This window comes from Eumetopias jubatus, unplaced genomic scaffold, assembly GCF_037043125.1.
Source record: "Eumetopias jubatus isolate StellerSeaLion01/CBP00866 unplaced genomic scaffold, mEumJub1_p1.0 scaffold_12, whole genome shotgun sequence".
NCBI lineage: Eukaryota > Metazoa > Chordata > Mammalia > Carnivora > Otariidae > Eumetopias > Eumetopias jubatus.
This window is the reverse complement of record NW_028274818.1, coordinates 84,682,699-84,704,845: the sequence shown is the minus strand read 5'-3', so window position 1 is coordinate 84,704,845 and position 22,147 is coordinate 84,682,699. Positions and strand designations below refer to the sequence as shown.

At 46.8% G+C, this 22,147-nt stretch overlaps 1 protein-coding gene across 3 annotated transcripts; it reads left to right on the top strand.

Annotated features, from left to right (window-relative positions):
* Positions 1–4,696: 4,696 nt before the first annotated feature.
* Positions 4,697–19,889, top strand: UMOD (uromodulin). 3 transcript variants are annotated; one of them, XM_088017015.1, is made up of 12 exons: positions 7,370–7,463; positions 8,812–9,588; positions 9,690–9,797; positions 11,035–11,243; positions 12,201–12,364; positions 13,399–13,510; positions 14,201–14,214; positions 14,299–14,544; positions 17,051–17,213; positions 17,815–17,896; positions 18,644–18,685; positions 19,828–19,889. In XM_088017015.1, exons 1-12 carry the CDS (start codon positions 7,370–7,372, stop codon positions 19,887–19,889), a joined length of 2,073 nt encoding a protein of 690 aa, XP_087873141.1. The 3 variants fall into 3 exon arrangements, with proteins under 3 accessions (XP_087873142.1, XP_087873141.1, XP_027947478.1); XM_088017016.1 differs by lacking the exons at positions 13,399–13,510; positions 14,201–14,214 and adding an exon at positions 4,697–4,705 and having other exon boundaries at positions 7,379–7,463; positions 12,201–12,349; XM_028091677.2 differs by lacking the exons at positions 13,399–13,510; positions 14,201–14,214 and having other exon boundaries at positions 12,201–12,349.
* The last annotated feature ends 2,258 nt before the right edge of the window (positions 19,890–22,147 follow it).

Below are 22,147 nucleotides of genomic sequence, written 5' to 3'. Positions count from 1 at the left end.
TAGGCACTCTCACCCCAGAGACTGCATTTAACCACTATGCGCACACCATCTCCACTAGGTTGGAGTCCCCAGGGTGGGGACTGATTTATTTATGCTGCATTTTGACACAGTAAGAAAGAGATCCAGCCCCAAACATGTCCCCAGTCTTCTATATCTCAGTAAATGACCCACTCTCTTAAGCAGCAACATGTAGCATAATGCTCAAGTCCCTTCGTTTACTACCATAAAAGTAACTGCACCAATTGGTGTGACTCCACCCACTTGCACTGACTCCACTCCCTTCCATCCAGTGACACGCCCCACTTATCTCCGCGTGACTCCAGCCACTTCCTTCCACCTCCTCCCACCATTCTCAGGCCTGGAAGTCTCCCAAATTGTGTGCTTCTACTGCCATTCTGTACCTCCCTGCCCAACCCCCATCCATATTCCATAAAGTTGCTGAAATGATCTTTTAAAAAGCCATAGTCTTGAAGGCTTGCAACACCACCTGTTTTAACTCTATAATGGAATCTTTATCGCTTTTAGAATAAGATCCAGTCTGTTTTACCATGCCTTCAAGGCCTGGAAACTTCTGGCCCCACAGATCTCTTCTGCTTTTTCCTCTCTCCCTCTCATTTTCTAGGCTCCAGCCATGCTTCCTGTCTATTCTTTGAACAGTTCAAGTGCTCTCTCTCCTCATGGTGGTTACTTCTGCCTAAATGCACACGTAATACACTCCCACAGATCTTCATGCAGATGTATTTTTCATCCTTCAAACCTCAGTTCAAATGTCACCACCTCAAAGAGGCCTTCCTAGATACCAATATTTGAAAGCATCTTATTTTGCTGTGCACTAATATACTGCTTGCTTCCCCCACTGGTGGGTAAGTCCCTGGAGAGCAGATATATCTATTTTGTTCCACTGTATTTCCAATGCCTAGAACACTGCTTAGACACACTAGATGCTCAGTAAGTATCCACAGAAAATGAAATTTCATATCAGGCAGCACCCCATCTCTGAGATACATGATTTCACTGTCATCCCAAAAGGGGGAGGTGCTGACAGTGTTGCCTGGAGACACAAATTAGATTCTGTGTTAGTTTCCTATTATTGCACTGACAAATTGCCACAAATTTAGTGGCTCGAAGAAGTACCAGCTTTCTTACAGCTCTGAAGGCCAGAAATCAGAAGTCATTTTCACTGAGCTAAAGTCAAGGTATCATCAGGGTTGGTCCCCTCTGGAAGAATCCCTTGACTTGCCTTTTCTAGCTTCTGGAGACTGCCTGCATTCCGTAGCCCACGGGCCTGCCCAGACAACCTTACATCACGATCCTGAACTTAAATCCTACTGCAAGGTCTCTTTTGTCATGTCAGGTACCATTCACAGCTGCTGAGGATTAGGACATAGACGTACTGGGAAGTCATCATTCAGCTGACCACAGATTTCATGCTGCTGATTTGTGATAATCATTTTGGCCAAGTGATAATAGGGCTCCTCTTGGGAAAAGAGGGGCCTATTATTTTATAGACCAAGGTCTCTACAAACTGTCTGGGCCTTTCTACTTTCCACCTGTCATGTAAGAGAAAGGCTGTTTTTACTCCTTCAGGCCTCCTGACCCAGCTCCTGGGCCTCCCTCTTCCCCCCCTAAACCTGGCCTGTCCACATCCAGATGAAGCAGGGAACAGCCTGGGGCCCTGGAACTCACCTGAGCCAGACTGCCCCAACAGGGGCAGGTGTTAGTATTCAGGACATGGTGTGAGGCTCACCTGCCTCAGCCTTCAGGCTATGTGGCTGCTAGTCAAAGGAGGGGTTCATGGGGACTAAGAATAAATCATGCGGAACGGAGTCCCAGTCAGGCCACCAGCCAGAGAATGCATGTGCTACCTGCAGGTCCCCCATATGTATCTGGGGCCTCAGGAAGTGGGGGATCAGGTTGGGATAAGCAGTTATAGGTAAGTAAGGCCAATGATGACCCTTCTGTTGGGAGAGTCATCTCCCTTGGCTCATTTTTTATCCCCCCCGCCCCAACACACAGTACTCTCACAAAAAGCCTTTCTATTCTGTTGAGCAAATTTCTCCACACCTTAGCTTCACTCCCTCAAAAAAAGACCTGAAACCACTTATCCCTCATGGCTGAGCACGGAATGATTTTTACCCCAAGGAGTGCAAGGCATCATAGAAGTAAATCTGGATAAGATAAGGGCTATGGTATGGATTTACCACGTGCTAGCTGGGTAATCTCACGGAAGCAACTCAATATTTCTGAACTACAATCTTCTTGGTAACATGTGTTGTGGCTCATTGTCTGAGACAATAAATGTAAAAGCATTCGACCTAGTCTCTGACCCAAGGGAGGCACTCAGTAAGTGACAACTGTCAAGATTATTAAGATCAAGTTTCTTACCCATGTTTAAAAGTTAAGAGGGGACGAGCATTCCAAGAAGATGGGAACTTCTGATAAACTGAATAAGGTTTGTTCAGAAACAAATATTTTTTGGCTACTTTTCTGGAAGTAAGTTAAAGAAAAAAAAAACAGCGATTGAATTTGGCAACGTGGATGTCTTTGGTGATCCTGATGAGCAACGTCAACGGAGCTGGCAGTTCAGGAAGCTTACCAGCATGAATGTGAGTGGAAAGTGTGCAGATAAATCTTTTGTGAAGTTCGGCTATGAAAGGATGGAAAACAGGATGGTGGCTGGAGGGCGTATGGGGTCAAAGGAAGCTTTCTACAGAAGGGACTAGAGGAAAGAAAAGAAAAGAAAAAGAAAAAAGAAAAGAAAAGAAAAAGAAAGGAAAGAAGGAAAGAAAGAAAGAAAAAGAAAGAAAGAAAGAAAGAGAAAGAAAGAAAGAAAGAAAGAAAGAAAGAAAAGAAAGAAAGAAAGAAAGAAAGAAAGGAAAGAAAGAAAGAAAGAAAGAAAGAAAAGAAAGAAAGAAAGAAAGAAAGAAAGAAAGAAAGAAAGAAAGAAAGAAAGAAAGAAAGAAAAGAAAGAAAGAAAGAAAGAAAGAAAGAAAGAAAGAAAGAAAGAAAGAAAGAAAGAAAGGGACTAGCAGATGAGAATACTCCAAGTGCTTATGAGAAGAGGAAGTTATGGGAGGAAGGGGTAGGTGGAGATGAGGAAAAAAGGTTATCAGTCCAGGAAGAAGGATGCTGCTTCCATCATGGGAGAGGAGAAGTGGAAGATGAATCCAGAGACAGGAAGATGGAGAAGTTGAGGGAGGCAATGCTTAGTGACTCCACTGAGAATGCCATGATGTCATTAAATGTGTAGGGCTGGGAGACGGTAGGAATTTTGAAGAAAGAGTGGAAAAACAACCAACTAGAGGAACACCACAGGATGCTCCAGCTGTGTTGAGGGCAGGTGATGCTTATTGTTTTAAAATGTAAGTTTTGTTATTATTATATGACAAGGCTAACAGATGAGAAGACGAATGCCATTGAAAACATAGTTGATTAGATTCCCGGATCCCAAGAGGAGGGGGCACACGAAGAAGTACCAGGGTCAGTCAGGAGGCCAAGGGAGAGGGGAAACATGAGCAAGAGCCTTTCTTGTGGTTCCCATGGGAAGGAACAGGAGAGGCAGGGAAGCAGGTTGAGGACTGGATAGTTTAAATAATTTCAGCAGGTCTTGGGATGAGGGACTGGTCCCGGTTGTCTGGTGCCTGGCCCTGGGGTGATGAAGGCAGGGGAATAGTGGCCCTGAGTGTGAGAGCCCCCAGCAAAGGAGGGCTGGTGGGGCGGGGGGGAGCCTCTGGGTGGTCAGTTTGCATGTAAAAGGCAGATCTCTACCCAGCCGTTGGCAATCTCTAGGAATTAGTTAGCCTGGGAGGGGCAATCCCTCCAGGGTAAGCAAAGCCCCAAGATGTACAAGCATCAAGTACAGAAACTGGAAAAATGTGGTTATTAGACTTATGAATAAACTATAACACAAATGCCCCATATTCTTGCCTGTGGCCTTTGCCCAGACAACTCCAGGAGCCACCCGGAGCCTCCATTTTAATCCTTTAAGGACATCCGAACTCAGGTTTAGACAGGGCCTCATATGCACCAACCAGAAATGATATTCACCATCCAAAATTGGAGAAAAAGAATATTAAGAACTTTTATTTTCTTCTTAAGCAGTAGGGGAAAAAAAAAGAAAGAAAGAAAGGACACAGCCAATTCAGGAAAGAAGAATAAGTAACACACACAAAGAGATAATGATTTCCCTTTTCACTGAAGAATTACAAAAGTAAGCAATGAGATTTCTCACTTCTTTTTTTGACAAAGATGAAGGAAAGTGTACAATGCTCAGGATTGGTACTATGGGATTATAAACTAGTTTATTTTTTTAAAGATTTTATTTATTATTTGAGAGAGAGAGAGAGAGAGAGCGAGCACGAGTGGGGGGAGGGGCAGAAGGAGAGGGAGAAGCAGACTCCCCGCTGAGCAGGGAGCCCAACACGGAGCTCCATCTCAGGACCCCAAGATCACGGCCTGAGCTGAAGTCAGATACTTAACTGACTGAGATACCCAGGCGCCCCTAAACTAGTTTATTTAAAAAAAAAATCTCTCTCTGGGGGTGCTGTTTGGGAAGAGGTATCAAAATTCTTAAAACTGTACCACCTCTTTGACCCAGAAATTTCACTCCTACAAAATTATCCTGAGATGACTGCATAGTGCTGATGGTTACCCTACCACTAAATGAGACAAGATGAGAAAGATCCTGAAAAAGTAAATGCAATGGGTCATTGTTCTATTTCCTGCTCAGCCCAAGTTTACACACATTCAATTTTTCTCAGTGGGACTGACTCTTAGACTGGATTCCCATCTACATGGGAATCGGTCAGGAGCCGTGGCATTGAGCCCAGTCTCTGCCATTTTGACCCCTGTGACTGTACATCAGCAAAGCAGCACTGACAGTGACTTCCATGGGTAGAATCATTACATCACCTCTGTTCTTGCATCTTCTCCTTTAACCACCATAACAACTCGAAGAGATGGGTACTTTCCTTTTACAGACAACGAAAATGACCTCAGGAAGATTATTAAAGAAATGAGTCCTCTGGCACACAATAAACGGCTGATCAGGAGCCAGGCGGATGGACTCAAAAGTCAGTCTACTCAGTCACAAAGTTACCCACCTCCCAAGGGAGCCTATCCTCATGGGAACTCAGATTCTTTGTTTCACAGAGTGGGTCTCGTCTGGTGATGTCTCAATTATCTTCAGGCTTTGACTTTCAACCATTTTCACCTCCTCTCCTGCTCATGTCCGGACCATAGAGGAGCCTGCTGAGCCCATGAGGATGGAGTGTGCTTCAGCAGAGTGCCCTACTCAGGGCAGGAAACCCAAATGGCCACAGGTGCATGTCCTAATGAGGGCAATAAAAACCCCCTTTTGCCCCAGCGCAGGCTGGCTTCAGATACTGGCCTCTGCCTGGCTCCTTGGGTCCACCTTGTCCCTCTCATTGACCAAGAAAATGCCTAGTACCTTGGCACTGCTTTTCCGGTTAATTTCTAACTAAGGAATCTCTTTATATCAAAAGGTGCAAAACAGAGGCCTTATATTTGCGGGCACAAGTTTGACCCCCAATGTCAGTCATTTGGGGCGTCCACATATTAGGAAAAAGAACAACAACAATCTGACAGCCTAGGAAAAGAAAACACTGTGCCCACAGGGGAAAATATTCCACCCTTAAGAAAACAATCTCAAGAAACAGAACCAGAGAATAATTGGAGGAAAGACTGCCAGCCAGGGGCAGATGTATATATAGGAGGCACACACTTGGAAATGGACTAATTCTACCTCTGTGGCTTCAGGTAAGGCTATCTATGGCTCTCTCCTCTCCTAGCCACTTCCCCCCCCCCACCTAGTTCTCTGCTAATTCCCACTCTGGGAGAGGGGGGAAGGAAATGAAGAGATTGGACACCTGGGTCAGACCTAGATTGGGTCATTCCTCTGCTGACTATTGGCTTCATTATCTTCAGTTGGTCAATCTCCCTCCCTTCGAGGCTGTGCTTTACTAATAACAATGACTACTATTTCTTCACTCATTCAACAAATATTAGCAAAGTGCCTACTATGTACTAGGCACTGGGGATATAGCAGTGAACAACAGCATTTGCTATGTGCCAGGCCCTGCTTTGCTCATATCATCTTAGTTAATCCCCATGACAATATGCAGTCAGTTATCATCTGCCACAGTGTTTTCACGACCCATTAGTAGATCATGAAATCGTTTGTGGATTATATCCAAAATTTTCTTCTAATTAAATGTTAGATACTATTTCAGCAAGCAATGCATACAATACTAAGATTTTTATAAAATTTATATTTTGTGTGCATGTGTGTACCCATGCACATACACAAGCAACTACACCAGGTTATGGCAAGAAGTATTTTCCTTATAGCAGATCGTGATCACAAAGGCTTGGAAAACACAGCTCCAGAACACAAGTTCTCTGATCACAGGGACTTCAAACTGAGCCTGGCACATCATAGGCACTCAGTTTGTGAAAGCAAGGATCCATATTTCATAGATGAGGAAACTAATTATTAGCGAGTTGAAATACCTTGCCCAGTGTTACACTGTCAGTGATTAGTAAAACAGGGATTTGGGTCCTGGTGGCAGGCTCCAGGTGCCACACATTTAACCACCACTTACTACCCTAGTTTTCTGCTGTAAAAATTGAGGCAATAGTAATACCCACCCAGGATTATTTCACCAATTGAGTGAAATAATAAGTGACTGCTCTGGAAACACCAAAATCCACTGTGAAGGTTAATCATCTCTGGAGTTGCTTATCTGAAGAAACTTCTTTACAATATATGGGTTGCATGAAGTCAGGGGTCTTGCCTGTCCCATTCATGGCCTGCCTCGGTGTGTAACTCCCTGTTTGGCACATGCTAGCTACTCAGTAGATGTTTGTTGAAGGATAAATGGATCTGGGCAAGTTGAAAGTATCCCATCAGGGGATCAGGAGTGGCTGTGAAAACCTAAAGCTGCCTCCAGTAAGATGAGGAGTCCAGAACACACTACCCCATCTTGCTGCTTCCTGTTCCAAATGAGACTCAGTTCTTCCAGATTCATTGAGACTGGGGGAGCAGAGGCTAATATGGGGGTGGGAGGATGGGTGGGGTCACAGATGGGAAAACCACCAAAGCAAGGGCCACCACACTGTACACTTCTTGTAGTTCATATAAATGGCATCTTCTGGAGTCGTGCAGCACAGGACTAAAGCACTCTTCCCAACTGTGGGGAAGTGAGTTAGATCATGCATTTATCCCATCCATCTCTGCTCCACAGGACTCCAGGCATCACAGACAGGGAGGAAATCCCAAGGGCTCAACCTGTCTTTGCCTTTGGGCAGGTTCTCCCCAGACCAGAAGAAGCTGTGAAGAGCAGAAAGAATGGGGCAGCTTTCCTCTCTGACCTCGGTGTGGATGGTAGTCATGGTAACCTCTTGGGTCATCATAGCTGCATCCACTGACACCTTGGAAGCAAGTAAGTGGGGGCGTTGTGTGTGTGTGTGTTTGTGTGTGCAGGGAACGATGCTGCTGTTAACAGAGGAGGTCTGGCTTCCTCTCCTATCATGCTTAGAATTTGATTTATTCTAAATCTGTTTTTTTTTAAGATTTTATTTATTTATTTGACAGAGAGAGGGATACAGCAAGAGAGGGAACACAAGCAGGGGGAGTGGGAGAGGGAGAAGCAGGCTTCCCGCCGAGTAGGGATCCCGATGCGGGGCTCGATCCCAGGACCCTGGGATCACGACCTGAGCCGAAGGCAGACGTTTAACGACTGAGCCACCCAGGCGCCCCTCTAAATCCATTTTTTATACTTTAATGTATACAGGATTCAGATGGGAGTTTTGCTAAAGTGCAGATTCTGATTCAGTAGGCCCTGCATAGGGCCTGAAATTCTGCATTTCTGACAAGCTCTCAGGTAATACTGATGCTGTGGTCCTTGGATCACACATTGGAGGCAAGAGTCTAGACTACCACTAAGATCCCCTGGCAATTTACTGGAAGGTCAAGGTCTAACACACCACAGTGGCTCCCAAACACCTCCCCCTGCACTCTTAAGAGGTCATTCCATTGGGTCTTGCATTATCCTCATCTAGCTTTCAGCTTCTCCCTGGGGAAGGGAGTTGGGCATCTCCCCTGAGCTGGGCGTCTCCCCTGAGCTGGAGTACTTTGGGGCACAGTAAATGCCATTTCAGTGTCATGGTTAAGAGGTTAAGAGCATATACTCTGTGGTCCTGCCACCTAGGTTTCTGTCCTGGCTCTGCTGCTTACCAACAGAGCAAGTGGCTTAAACCCTCTGAACCTCAGTTTGCTTATCTTTAAAATAAGGGTAAATACAAAAGCGATCCCACAGGGCCATTGGCGATGATTCAATGAGATAATGAGTGAAAAGCATACAGCTCGTTATCTTTACTGTGTTTATTGCTATGGAGGATGTCACACAAAGTGCGACTGCCCTGTCAGGGAGAGTTGGGGAAGTCTTCAGAGGGGAGGCAGGGAAGATCTGAGCAAAAGGCATTAAATGTTCAAAGGTGGGGAAGGGGTGACAGGGTCACCTAAATCCTACCAAAGTGTCAAGAACTCTGTATTATTCCTCTGGATGTGGAAATGTGGATATTTTAAAAGAAGACATACTTTGAAAGCAATGCTTAACAGAGAAGAATGCACAGTGGAAGCATCAGGGGAGTTTTGTTTAGTTGTTTGGGAGGGAGTCATCCAGGGACCAAGTCTTAAAGAACATGGTACCCTAAGGGATGCAGGAGGACTCTCTGAGTGACCACTGGCCCAGCTGCCCCCACTCTGAGGCCGGACTCTTCTATCCACAGGGAACTGCTCTGAATGTCACAGCAATGCCACCTGCATGGAGGACGGGGCTGTCACAACATGCTCCTGCCAGGTGGGTTTCACTGGCAATGGCCTTGTGTGCGTGGATCTGGATGAATGTGTCATCCCTGGGGCCCACAACTGCTCTGAGGACAGCAGCTGCGTGAACATGCCGGGCTCCTACTTGTGCACCTGCCCTGACGGCTTCCGACTGACGCCCGGGCTGGGCTGCACCGACATGGATGAGTGCGCCGAGCCCGGGCTCAGCCACTGCCACGCCCTGGCCACCTGTGTCAATAGCAAGGGCAATTACTCGTGTGTCTGTCCCGAGGGCTACCTGGGGGACGGGCAACACTGCGAGTGCTCCCCAGGCTCCTGTGGGCCGGGATTGGACTGCGTGCCCGAGGGCGACGCGCTGGTGTGCGCGGACCCGTGCCAGGAGTACCGCATCCTGGATGAGTACTGGCGCAGCACCGAGCATGGGGTGGGTTACACCTGCGACGTGGGCCTGAGCGGCTGGTACCGCTTCATGGGGCCAGGCGGTGTGCGCCTGGCGGAGACCTGCGTGCCGGTCCTGCACTGCAACACGGCCGCGCCCATGTGGCTCAACGGCACGCACCCGTCCAGTGATGAGGGCATAGTGAGCCGCACAGCCTGCGCACACTGGAGTGGCCACTGCTGCCTGTGGCACACGCCTGTCCAGGTGAAGGCCTGTGCTGGTGGCTACTATGTCTACAACCTAAGCGCGCCCCCCGAGTGCTATCTGGCCTATTGCACAGGTGAGTGGGCGTCTCCCCCTACCTCCCACTCCAGACCTGGGTGGGCCCCACGGGAGACCGGGGAGCAGCCCTGTTGACTGACAGTGTCTGTGATCCTGCAGACCCCAGCTCCGTGTTGGGGACATGTGAGGAGTGCAGTACAGACGAGGACTGCAAATCGGATGATGGCACATGGAGCTGCCAGTGCAAACAGGACTTCAACATCACTGGTGAGACCAGTAGGAGGAGGGCAATGTGTTGAGAAATGTCAGCAACTGGGGGAGGCACACATTCCTATGTGTGAGTTGGGGACATATGGGGATGATGCAGGGATGCATATCATCCCATCTGAGTGAAAAGTGGGTCCAGTAATATCTGTTAAAACCAGGAGAAGCTCTCTGGGCTCCTGGGCTCCCTTTAGTTGACCCCAAAGCTCCCAGAGCTTGAGGAACCTCCTTACCCCCAGCCTTCCTCCTGAGGCTCCCACACCACAGTACAGGTGGCTACCACTTGTTGGCCAAAGGCTGCCTAAGCCGGATTTCTGCAGCTCAAGAACACAGGACTGGTGACCAGCCTGCGGTTTCTAGGGCTGGGCCCTCCTCTGATCAGCAGAGGATCCTGAGCAGGGCTCTGTGGGTCTCCAAGCCTCAGTTTCCCCATATGTACAATGACTGAAGCAGGATAGTATTTCCCAAACTTCAGTCATGATTTTAGTACCAATTTTACAATTTCGTTTTATCCAAGTACTACCTGGACTGTGGTTTTTATTATTAACTTGTTCTTCTTTAAATTGGTTGAATCCTTCTTCTTTTAAATAAACTTGGGATACTTAAGGCCACTGCTGCATCTATCTGTGGCAAGTAACTCTTACCTTAGATAGAAGGTAACAGTAAAAATGAATACAATGAAAGAAAATTATTAAATTCCGGCAGCTGTGTAATACTTCAATTTTAAAAAGTTAAAAAAAAATCCAGCTGGATGTCACTGTGTGCCCCAAACACTTAGCCTGATGTCTGCACTCCGTTGTTTTAAAAGGGAAATTAGCAAGTATATAGCATTAAAAACATTAGTAGCTAGTGTGGACTATCTCTTTAATATAGAAAGGATGGAAAGATACTGCGATTATTGTGTTTGTTTGTTGTTTTGTTTTACTGAGACTCAGTGTATTTAATGCTGGGGGCGGGGGCAGTGAATGACCTGAAAATAATATTGTTTTTTGCATACAGTCCACACTTAGGGTAACATGGAGCTGATGGTTGGCCATGTGGATCCATCCAATGATGCTGGGAATCCAGTCTTGTGTCTCCGTCCCTATGAGAGAGGAGACCACAGCAAGATGAGACAGGGGCTAAATCTGAGTGCCCCCGGCTGGTGGCCAGCCTGACAACTGGGCCCGGGCTCTGGGGATGTGCTGGATGCTGAATTGTGGTCCCAGGTTTCCAATCCTGCCTTCCCTGCCCATTTCAGATCTCTCCCTCCTGGAGCGCAGGCTGGAGTGTGGAGCCAATGACATCAAGGTGTCCCTGAGCAAGTGCCAGCTGAAGAGCCTGGGCTTTGAGAAGGTTTTCATGTACCTGCGTGACAGCCAGTGCTCAGGCTTCCGTGAGAGGGGCGACCGGGACTGGATATCTGTGGTGACCCCAGCCAGGGGTGGCCCCTGTGGAACAGTGATGATGGTATGTCCTGGCCAGTGTGGGACAGGGTTGGAGCACTGCCTGGTTCAAGCCCCAGCTTTACCACTTCCTAGTCATATGAGCCTGACTGTGCCTCAGTTTCCTCAACTGTAAAATAGAATAATGATACTAGTACCTACTTCACAGGGTTGTTAAGAGGATTAAATGAGTTAATGTGTGTGAAGTGATTGAGACACTGGCAGGCACAGTGTAAGTGCTCAATAAATGTTAGCTTTAAATAAAGAGAATGATCCATGGTGACAGTGCCCCATTTTACAGATGGGAACAGAAGGGCCCAGATAGGACAGTGATTCTTCTCAGCCAGGAGGTATCAGCACTGGGCTCAGAAGCAGGTCTGCCTGTCTTGGGTGGTCCTCAGAGGCAAGGTCTGCATCACCACTGTTCAGAGAACCAGGACCTCACCTCCAGAAACCTCCTCAAAAGGGACCCAGAGGTCAATATTTGAGTGGAATACTGCTCCTCCAACTCCCTCATCCCCCAGAAAGAAAAGGAAAGAAGACAAAAGAAAGGAGGAAAGAAATTGTTATTTGCTTAGCACAGCATTTGAAATTCCAGCATTAATAATGAGTCTGGACGTGGTTTTTAGTGTTTTTAGTGTTTGAGAAGAAGCGTGGCCTAATTTGAAGAGCCCAGGCTTATTAGATCCCACATACTGTGGGCAAGTTACTCAAGAGTTACTCAGCTTCTATGAACCCCCATCTCCTCATCATGGGGCAGGGAGATTAGTAGCCCTGCCTCTTAGGGTCATTGAAGAGGCTAATGCAGTCATGCAGGAGGAGTGTTTAGCTCAGGGCCTAGTTCATAAATGGTTGCTGTCCTTATAACTTTTGATTATGACAGCTGGGAGGGCAGCTCACAGGTGGCCAGAGAAACCCCTTTGGCTTTGAGTCCCACTCAGATTCTCATGCCCCTTTCTCCCACTCCCACCCCCCAATACAGAGGAATGAAACCCATGCCACGTATAGCAACACCCTCTACCTGGCAGATGAGATCATCATCCGTGACCGCAACATCAAAATCAACTTTGCGTGTTCCTACCCCCTGGACATGAAAGTCAGCTTGAAGACCTCCATGCAGCCAATGGTCAGGTGCGGCCAGAGAGGGTCCCCAGCGCGCCTGGCCATCTCTACCCGCACAACCTCTTAACCACCAGGCCCTCAGCTTCCCTGTTAACTGCCATCCATATGTTGCTGGGTGGGGCAGCTGGGAGGCAGTATTTTCCAATGGCGGAGCCCAGCCTGGAAGGAAGGAACCCAGATTCAAATCCAGGCTCTGTCACATACTAATCAGATGGCTTTGGAAATTGACAGCCCCACTCTGGGTGTCAATCTTCTCATCTGTGAAATGGATTTAGCAGTACTCATACTGCCTTTCTTAGAAGCACAACAGTGCTTGGCATGTGTGAATTAAATATTAGGGCCTCTGGCTTATTAGAGGGGCAGGGTGGTTGGACCAGATGGAAGGAGGGAGGGCTCTTGGTCCAGACCTACTGTTTATATGATCTATAAATCATATGCCATATTTGGACCTTAGTTTCCTTCCTTCTCTGGAAGGAAGAATCAAATAGGAATTTGATAAAAAAAAAAAAGAGGGGTTTATAAGTAATGCCTCTTAGAGTTTGAGGGTCTTTAAGGAAATACGTTTGGGGATGCCTACAGGGTGAACCAGAGAAGTTCCACCCATATTGGGTGTCACATGAGATTTTATTATTAAAAAAAGTAGTAAAAGGATCCTGTTGCTAAATAAAATTGAAAATCTCTGAGTAGGATGAATCACAGGCCAATGATGCGAATGTGATGTTGGAAAAAATTGCAGTTGTAAGTATAACAAGCACTTATCAAGAGCTGACTGTACGTCAGGCATTGTGTTAACTGCTCTACAGGAAACCTCTCACTGAAATCTTAGAGTACCTTAAGAGGTGTAAATATTACTATTAGTAGTAGTGTTCCCATTATACAGATGTGGAAATTGAGGCTCAGAGAAGACTGAGTAACCTGTCCAAAGTTAGAGTCTAGTAAGTGGCAGAGCTGGGATTCAAACCTAGGCCATCATGCCCAGAGCCCCCACTCTACCATGACCTTCATTATGAAGCTCATCCATGGCTACATGTTCTTTGGGCCAACCTGACTCAGGGAAGGGCACTAGGCACTGATGAGGGTGCATGGCTGACTTCGGGGAAGAAGGTGGTTCATTGTCTGCCTTTGGCTGGAGAACCACCTGGCCAAGCGGTGCCCTGGAGCACTGTGGCCGTGTCTCAGGCCTGACAGACTTCAAGGAGCAACACATCTATATGGAGATGTCTCTCTGGTTTGAGCTGGAAATCTTGCCCTAGTCCAAATCTGAGTCCAAACCAATAACCCAGTTCTCACCTACAAAATGGACTTCTACATTACTGAGTTTTTATCATGTGCCTTATTTCCTAGCGTTATCAGTCTCACAGTGTCCTTTATTGGCTCATTCTGCGAAGTCTCATCAGTGTAGCTGTTTTCAATGTGGTTAGAAATAACCCATTTACAAAACTCCTATCTTCTGCTGTAGGAGGACCCAGAACTCTGACCTAGGCCTGTAGGACTCATAGTCATCCCTTTTAACTGCTCCAGGTTAAGACCAAAGAAGGAATGTAGGTGACTCCCTTGAGAATTTGTTTATTGGACTCCTTGAAGGCAAGGGCCCCCAAGTGAAGGAGATGGGCAGGTTACAAAAAATGTGGTCTGTGGATCAGCAGCATCAGCATCACATGGGAGCTTGTTAAAATGCAGAACCTTGAGCCCCACCTGAACCTACCAAACCAGAACCTGCATTTCAACAAGATCCTGAGGTGACCCATGTCTGCTCATCACAGTTGGCAGCCATTGCAGTGGTTGGTGGGTTCCAGTCCTCCTGCTAAATAAACACGCAGAGAGCCATCCAGTCCTCCTGCTAAATAAACACGCAGAGAGCCATCCCAGGGATGGCCTGGGACTGCAGACTAGAAGGGGTGGCCCATCTGTTGCTGTTCTCAGCTCTGGTTTTCTCATCAGCTCCTCTCCCCCTGTAGCGTCCTAAACATCAGTGTGGGAGGGACAGGCATGTTCACCGTGCGGATGGCACTCTTCCAGAGCCCTGCCTACACACAGCCCTACGAAGGCTCCTCTGTGACCCTGGCCACAGAGGCCTTTCTCTATGTGGGCACTGTGCTGGATGGGGGTGACCTGTCCCGGTTTGCACTGCTGATGACCAACTGCTATGCCACACCCAGTGGCAACGCCACAGACCCCTTGAAGTATTTCATCATCCAGGACAGGTAAGGCCCGTAGATGGAATTCTGGGGCAGGAGGGGGCAGCCTTTGGATTTGGATTTGGGGGAAAGTACATCTTTATATTCACAATGTCTAGTTGAAATTTAGCATTACCATCCATTATGAACATAGGCAACAAACCACAGTATTAGCAGGACACATGAAAACATTTACACGTCAGTACTTTTTAGTTACTAGAGTATTAGAGTTTCTACTAGAAATTATTATTTAATGTATTATCAAATATACATCCTTGTAAATAAATGTGTTTATATATAATAGATACGTAAATATATAATGCATATATCAAATGCTCTAATATTTTAAGAACTATGCTTCAGTTGAACTGGTTTCCTTTATAATCTTAGGTACTTTATGCACTTAAAACATTATTTTTGAAGAGGGAGGCACGGGCTTCACCAGAAGGTTGGAAGTGTCCAGGACTCAAGAAAAGGTTAGGATTGAAAGGTGCACTCACCCAGGGTAGGAAGCAAGATGGCACTTGGCTGGGAGGAGTGAGCTGGAGATACAGTTAACCAAGGACCAGTTGTAAAAGGGGGGACACAGGTGGCACTGGAGAACCGTGGACCACACTGTGAGGAAGTAATCCACGTTGTCATTCAAATCAGAATAGATGTCTTTGGAAGCTTACTGTGTGCCAGGCTCTGTGCATAGCACAGTGAATAGAAGGGACAAAACTCTCTGCCTTCATACAGCTGATATTCTAAGAGGGGGGACCAATAATTAAACAAGAGAAATCTGTAGCATGTCAGTAGTAAGGGGGCTATAGGAAAAACCCAAAGCAGGGAAAGGGGAGGGGCATATGCTATTTAATAGCATAGTCAGAAAAAGCATCCCCCAAAGGAACTGACCTATTCCTGTTTCGGTTCTTAGAATCTGCCTGGTTACATCAAGGGAAAAGTATCAGTTGGGTGCTCATCTGACACTTATACCTCTCTGTTATTGCTAATCCCCTTTGCAACAGAAAGAAGTCTGTTTTAGGGCCTTCTGCTGTGACAGGAGCGAACTAAGATTTAATAGCACTGTTTTACTTTGTATAACTAAGATTTAATAGCACTGTTTTACTTTGTATTTATCTGTAAATGGTCATGTTGTGCTTATGGCAAGTGATGTTGGCTTGCTATTTGTGGTCAGGATCTAAAGATTCTTTTAAAAAACAGATGTATTCCAATAAAAATATATGTATATTTAATGCAAACAGCAAGTAAATTATAACAATACAGATGCTGGGAAACACAGGAAAACATACACGAAGGTGGTTTCTAGGTAAGGCCAAAAAAGCAAGTTTGGAAAGGGGCATTGATGGAGATCGGAGCATCATGGAGATTTGAGTCCATATCTTGGCTTTGCTATTTCTTAGTCTGGAGACACAATTCATCTCATCTCTCCAAATATTCATGTTCTCATATGTGAAATTGGCATAAATAATACCTACTGTGTAGGGATTTGTAAACTTTTTTTTTCCTAGTGAAAACATTGAGCATGTATGTCGTGGGACACTTGGAAAGTTTTGGAAAAGCAGCAGGAAGAAATGCTGAGTGTGCCTGTGTTTTTCTGTCTGGGTGTGTGTGGGAGCTGGGTTGGGGAGCACCAGTCCAAGAGGGGTGGTGAACATCCCAGGATGTATAAGGAAGAGCCAGCTGAGGAGACAGCAAGGGGCTGGAGGGGACACTTGGATGCCCTGCTCAGGTTGCGTGCGTGGAGCTTTCAGGGGGTGGGTCCCCTGAACCTCAGAGCTTTTATTGTGGGCACTTTTACAAACAGATCTGAATTGTCTGCACAAAGCAGGGAGTTCCCTTCTCAGTTCCTCCTCTGTGCAGTCAGCATTCCGTCCCCTCTCCTAAATCAATTTTGAGCAAATCTTATGTAAAAGAGCGGAGAAAATGACCAATTCGCCTGCCCTTGTATCCTGATCCAGCCCAGCACACACATGAGTCTCTGCATATGCAATTTTGAGTTTTGGTGCAATTGTGTATGTATACTGATGGGTGCACATACACACACACACACACACACACACACACACACACACACACACTCCCTTTTGGTCACTGCCCCTCAGGACTTAGAAGTGTCCACTGTTATCATCAGAACCAGGCATATAGGAGATAGCCAACAAATGGCAGCTAATGATCCTGAATGTCATTTCCTGGGAAATCAGCGGTGCTGACTTTATAGCATAGTTTCAACCCTGTGCTGATGACATTTTTATTTCAGCATTATATATATGCATTAGGATATGTAGCATCTACTGTGTGTCATATATGAAGCATGCTCTTGGAAAAGTTAACTCATTTAATCTTCCCAGCTATCTTATGATATGGGTTACAAATAGTATTTCCTGTATATAGATGGGGAAACTGGGGCACAGAGAGATTAAGTTGCTCAAGGACACATAGCTAATAGGTGGTGGAGCGAGATTTGAACCCAGGAAGTTTGGCTCCAGAGTGCCTGCTTAACCAACCATGTAATATGACTTAACCTTCCCAGATGTCCACGCACTAAGGACTCAACCATCCAGGTGGTGGAGAACGGGGAGTCCCCTCAGGGCCGATTTTCTGTCCAGATGTTCCGTTTTGCCGGGAACTACGACCTGGTCTACCTGCACTGTGAAGTGTATCTGTGCGACACCTCTACTGAAAAATGCAAACCTGTGAGTTGCCTCTCCTCCCTCAGGCTGCCTGCCATGATCTCCCCCTTGCCCATCTCCCATAGCCAAAGACATTTGGCCACAAGGTCTAAAAGAAAACAAACACTTCTGCTGTGTTTCTCTTTTAGTCCAGGAATAGAATGAGCAGTAAGATGGGGTGGGCAGAGCATGGTAGGAGACCTAAGCTGTTAGGAAATCAGGCAGAATCGGTGCAATGTGACAGGCTGGCAAATGCTCTGGCTTATCTGCAAGCTTGTGTTCTGGTAACAGAAGCTGACATTTTAAAGCACCAGGTGCACCTTATCTGTATTAACTTTTTAATTCTTTGCAGTAACTAAAGGGGAGGCATTTTATTAGCTCCCTTTTTATGGGGAGAGCAGCTCAGAGAACTCAAGTAACTTTTCTAAGATCATAAACCTAACGAAAGGTAGAGGTGGGGCATGAGCCCAAGTATACAGATCTCCTGACAACTCCTGCCTTGACCATCCTCAAGCCCCAACCTGAGGCAGGAGGAGGTCCTATGAGGAGTGCAGCCCACTCCCCATGGCAGAACCACATTCAGTCTCCCTCATGGAAGGCTTTCTTTGTTGCCCTCTTCCTGCAGACCTGCTCCGGGACCAGATTCCGAGGTGGGGGCAGCATAGATCAAACCCACGTCCTGAACCTGGGTCCCATAACACGGAAAAGTAAGAGAGCCACTCCCTCCTCCATGTCTCTGGTGGGGAATATTCTCTGGAGATGATAAGGGATGACAGAACCTGGCACGTGGAACTTATTGGGTTCTGAAGAACCTGAACAAGTGGATTCTATGGGGCAAGGTGGACTATAAGCTGCCTTCCTTTTACCAGTTCCCAGTCATTCATTCATTCCATTGCGCAAATTTGTTTTTGTACCCCCTGTGTGCTAGGCCCTGTGCTAGTGTTTGGGGATCTTGTGGTGAGCAAAAGCAGACACAGACCCGGTTCACATGTAGCTTATAGGCCAGTGGAGCAGTCATTATTCAGACTGAGGAGAGATTAACCAAGAGGGGTCAGGGAAAGGGGGTGAGGGGAAGAGAATCCCAGGCAGAGGGTACAGCATGGGCAAAGGGCCTGTGGTGGCAGGGGTGAGGGGGTGGGTAGCGCAGCCTGCTAGAAGAACTGAGAAAAGGCCAGGCAGGCTGGAAAGAGGAGGAGAATGGTATGGGATGAGCTGATGCAGGTGGGCCCAGACCATGGGGGGACATACAGTTGTTGCTAAGGTTTGGGGCCTTTCTCCTGAAGATAGCGGGGAACTCCTGAAGGGTCCAAAGCAGGGAAGTGACATGATCGGACCCGGGTTTCAAAAAGACCACTCTAGCTGCAAAGAGAAGAGCAAACTGAAGGGATATGTCTCCGGCTTCTTGCCATCTGCATGCCCTCCCCTTGCACTGATCCTTCTCTTTCCCTTTACAGATGTCCAAGCAGTAGTCTCAAGGGCTGCTTCCAGCAGCCTGGGTAAGTTCAGGTCCTCTTTCCAGGGGGACCCGCACTAGAACCTTTCTCTGGGGCTTTTATATATGGGCCCAGAATGTGCTGGAGTGCCTGGCCTGCTTGGCCTGAGCTCTGAAGAGGTGACTGTGTCTGTAGAAACTCCTGGTTCTGGGGCTGTACATATGCACATACACCTGTGCTGTCCCACAGTAGTGCATATGTGCACACAGACACAGGTGTGCCCAGACACAGAATGTGTATCATCCAAACATGTTTGCACACATACACACACACCAGGTCACATGCATATGCTCATATTTGCACACACAGATGCACAGATAGCTGGAGTTGCACGCATGCATATTTGCAGGGACAGACATACACATACTTATACAAACTTATACCCAGTAGACATGCGTACACTAGGTCTGTACCTTGTGCACTTCCTGAAGCTTTGTGATTCATCTCTAACACCTTTTTTAGGACTCACTCAACAGGTGACAAATATATGTTGAGTGCTACTACATGCCAAGGACCAGGCTTAGTTCCGGGATAAACATCACAGACAAACAAGAAACCCTGTTTCTCTGCCTCTCTGACCACAAAGGCTAGGGACAGGTGGCATTTTATGGCCTTTGATTTTCACAGACACAGACTTGTCTGAAAATCTGGATGAAAAGTGAATTCATGTTGCCCTTCTTGGCTCCTGGCATCTAGATCTGAAAGAGCTGTTATACCAACATAGTGTTTTACCTGAGCTAGGCCAACTCTGTATCAGTGAGCTTGGAGCTAAAGATTCCAGATATTGACAAGGACAAGAGGCTTGTCCTCTGTGAATATCCCAAGGTCACCAAGGATGGTTGAGTAAGTTGGGCACTGTATGTGAGTGTCCTTTTGAGGGGCTACCAATCCTAGTGCCAGAAGAAAGGCTGTCTTCTTCAATCTGGTCCACCTGGGAGGGCACCTTTTTCTATTTTTCCACCCCGAGTGGCACCTTGTTCTAATTGGTTTTCAGGGCAGATAGAGAGAAAGTTTCCCTTTTCTAACTGATCAGCCCAGAGAGGGTGTCCTTTCCTAATTGGTCAGTCTAAAGGTGGCATCTTATGTTAGTTCTGCACACAGGCACATCAGTGCTAGCAGCAGCCCTATAATTGCTTTCTTTGCAGGGTTCCTGAAGGTCTGGCTACCTCTGCTTCTGTGGGCCACATTGACCCTGATGTCTCAGTGATCGACAGCTGGAAACCCTGTGCTCTGTGGCTTCATTTCCTGCTGGCTGGGAATGATGCAGCTTAGTGCTCCAGCCACAGAAAAGGGAGCTCATACTTCAGTTAACCTGCTCCCCTTTTCCCCCCTTTAATCCTCACTGTCGCAAAATATCCTGTATCTTTAAATTCTGCCTTCTCTCAAAATGGGACTTGTGACGTGTCTGCACATAAGGTCCCATGTCTCCTTAAAGAATGTGGCAAAATAATAATAATTTTAAAAGCTCAGTCTTTGAAGTCATTCATTCATTCAGCAAGTATTTATCGAGCACCTACTATATACAGGAACTGGTCAGAGTGCTGAGGATCCTGTGGTGAGAAAAACCAGACTGCATCCCTGCACTCATGGAGTTCACACCCTGGTTGGAGAGACTGGCTTCAGCTGGTTCTGCTGTGTAGTCAAATGAAATACATGATATCTCTGAGCTTCATCTATCCATTCATTCATTCATTCATCCATCGATCCATTTATTCAAGAAATATTTGCCAAGCACCTCCTATGTGCCAGCCCTGTGCTAGCTGCTGGGGATACAGCAGGGGATGAGCCCCACACAGCCCCTCCCCTCCTGGAGCTTACAGTCTGGCAGGAAAGGGAGAACTTGAATGGTGATTACAATGTGGCAGGCGTGGGAGAAATGGCAGACATGGACGGTGTAACTGGGGGCCGCTGCTGCTGTATAATGGGGATAATAATGATGCTTTCACAGGGTCCATTCAGCTTTGCAGAAACATTTACGTGAGCACCTAGTATGTGCCAGGTACCATGACAGGTGCTGGGGAGACACTAGTGAATAAGACAGACACAGTCCCTGTCTTCAGAAGTCTCACAGTCTTTAGAGGTGATGTACTGACCCATCCTAGGGACCTCCTCCCTCCAGGGCACTTGTCCTTCTCCATCCAGAAGATGTAGGCCTGTGTATAGAGCCACAGCAGCAGTGGAGAGCAGACCCACTACCCACATTGGGCAGGGCTGCTTCATGAGGGGGCTTCCAGGAGGCTCACTGAAGGCACAATCAGAAGCCAAGAGGCTGCTGGGCCCAAGAGATCCAGATATTCTAAGGGACTTCCTTGTCAAGGCCAGCAGAAGCCAATGCTGATGGGAAATGTCTGCCCTGATACCAGCTGCCTCCCAGGACTCCAGCTGCGGCTTTCCAGGACAGACCAAGACCCTGTTGCATTAGTAGAGCCTTCTGACCTCAGGGAAAACCACACGTGTGTATCAGCAAACGGGCTATGGGGACGCGTACCTGGAGTTAAAGGACCTCACAGGCAGACACACAGACATGCACGGAATCCCCATACCTGTTGCCTTTATAGAAGAGCTTTATGTAGGAGGACTTCGGTGCTGAGCCCAGCCCTGTCTATGGTCAATCTGTGGTCAGTGGAGCCTGGCTGGATTGTGTGCATATTCACTTTGACCCAGGTACAACAGAACATGAAGAAAAATAAAAACAGGGGCTAAAGGCAAGAGCCAGGGAAAAGAAAACACCAGAATCAATCCCTTTGTCCCTCTGTTACTTTTCTTTTCTTTTCCTTTCTTTCCTTTTTCTTTACTTTCTTGTTTTTTTATCCTTTAGGTATTCAGCTCAATATTCAATAGATATTTTAAACATAAATTCAATGCCGGGCACTTTTACAGGCACTATGGAAAAAGCAAGTAATCAAAACAGAGACCTTGATGGTAAAGAGCTCAGGTTTATTTTTTTATTTTTTTTTAAAGATTTTATTTATTTACTTGAGAGAGAGAGAATGAGAGATAGAGAGCACGAGAGGGAAGAGGGTCAGAGGGAGAAGCAGACTCCCTGCTGAGCAAGGAGCCCGATGCGGGACTCGATCCCAGGACTCCAGGATCATGACCTGAGCCGAAGGCAGTCACTTAACCAACTGAGCCACCCAGGCGCCCAGAGCTCAGGTTTAAAAGCAGGGGATACATTTAAAGAATATGTGAAATGTCAGGTGGGGACAAGCACTTTGGGGAAAAAAAACAAGGAAGAGAATAGAGCTATGGGGTGTTATTTTATATAGGATGGTCAGGGAAGTCTCTCTGATAAGCAGAAGCTGAGAGAAGTACGAGAACAAACCAGGGGGTTATCTGAAGAAGAACATTACAGGCAAGTGCAAAGGCCCTAAGGCAGGATCTTGTCTTCCTAGCAAGGTTTCACTAAGACTTGGACAGCCATAAATTTTGAGGCATTACTCACAGGAGAGGCTCTGATGCATATGT

Coding starts and splice junctions, on each gene's coding strand:
- UMOD (XM_088017015.1), top strand. CDS start 7,370: ATGGGGCAGCTTTCCTCTCTGACCTCGGTGTGGATGGTAGTCATGGTA. Junction 9,798..11,034: donor ACAGGACTTCAACATCACTG/GTGAGACCAGTA, acceptor TGCCCATTTCAG/ATCTCTCCCTCCTGGAGCGC. Junction 17,214..17,814: donor CTACTGAAAAATGCAAACCT/GTGAGTTGCCTC, acceptor CTCTTCCTGCAG/ACCTGCTCCGGGACCAGATT.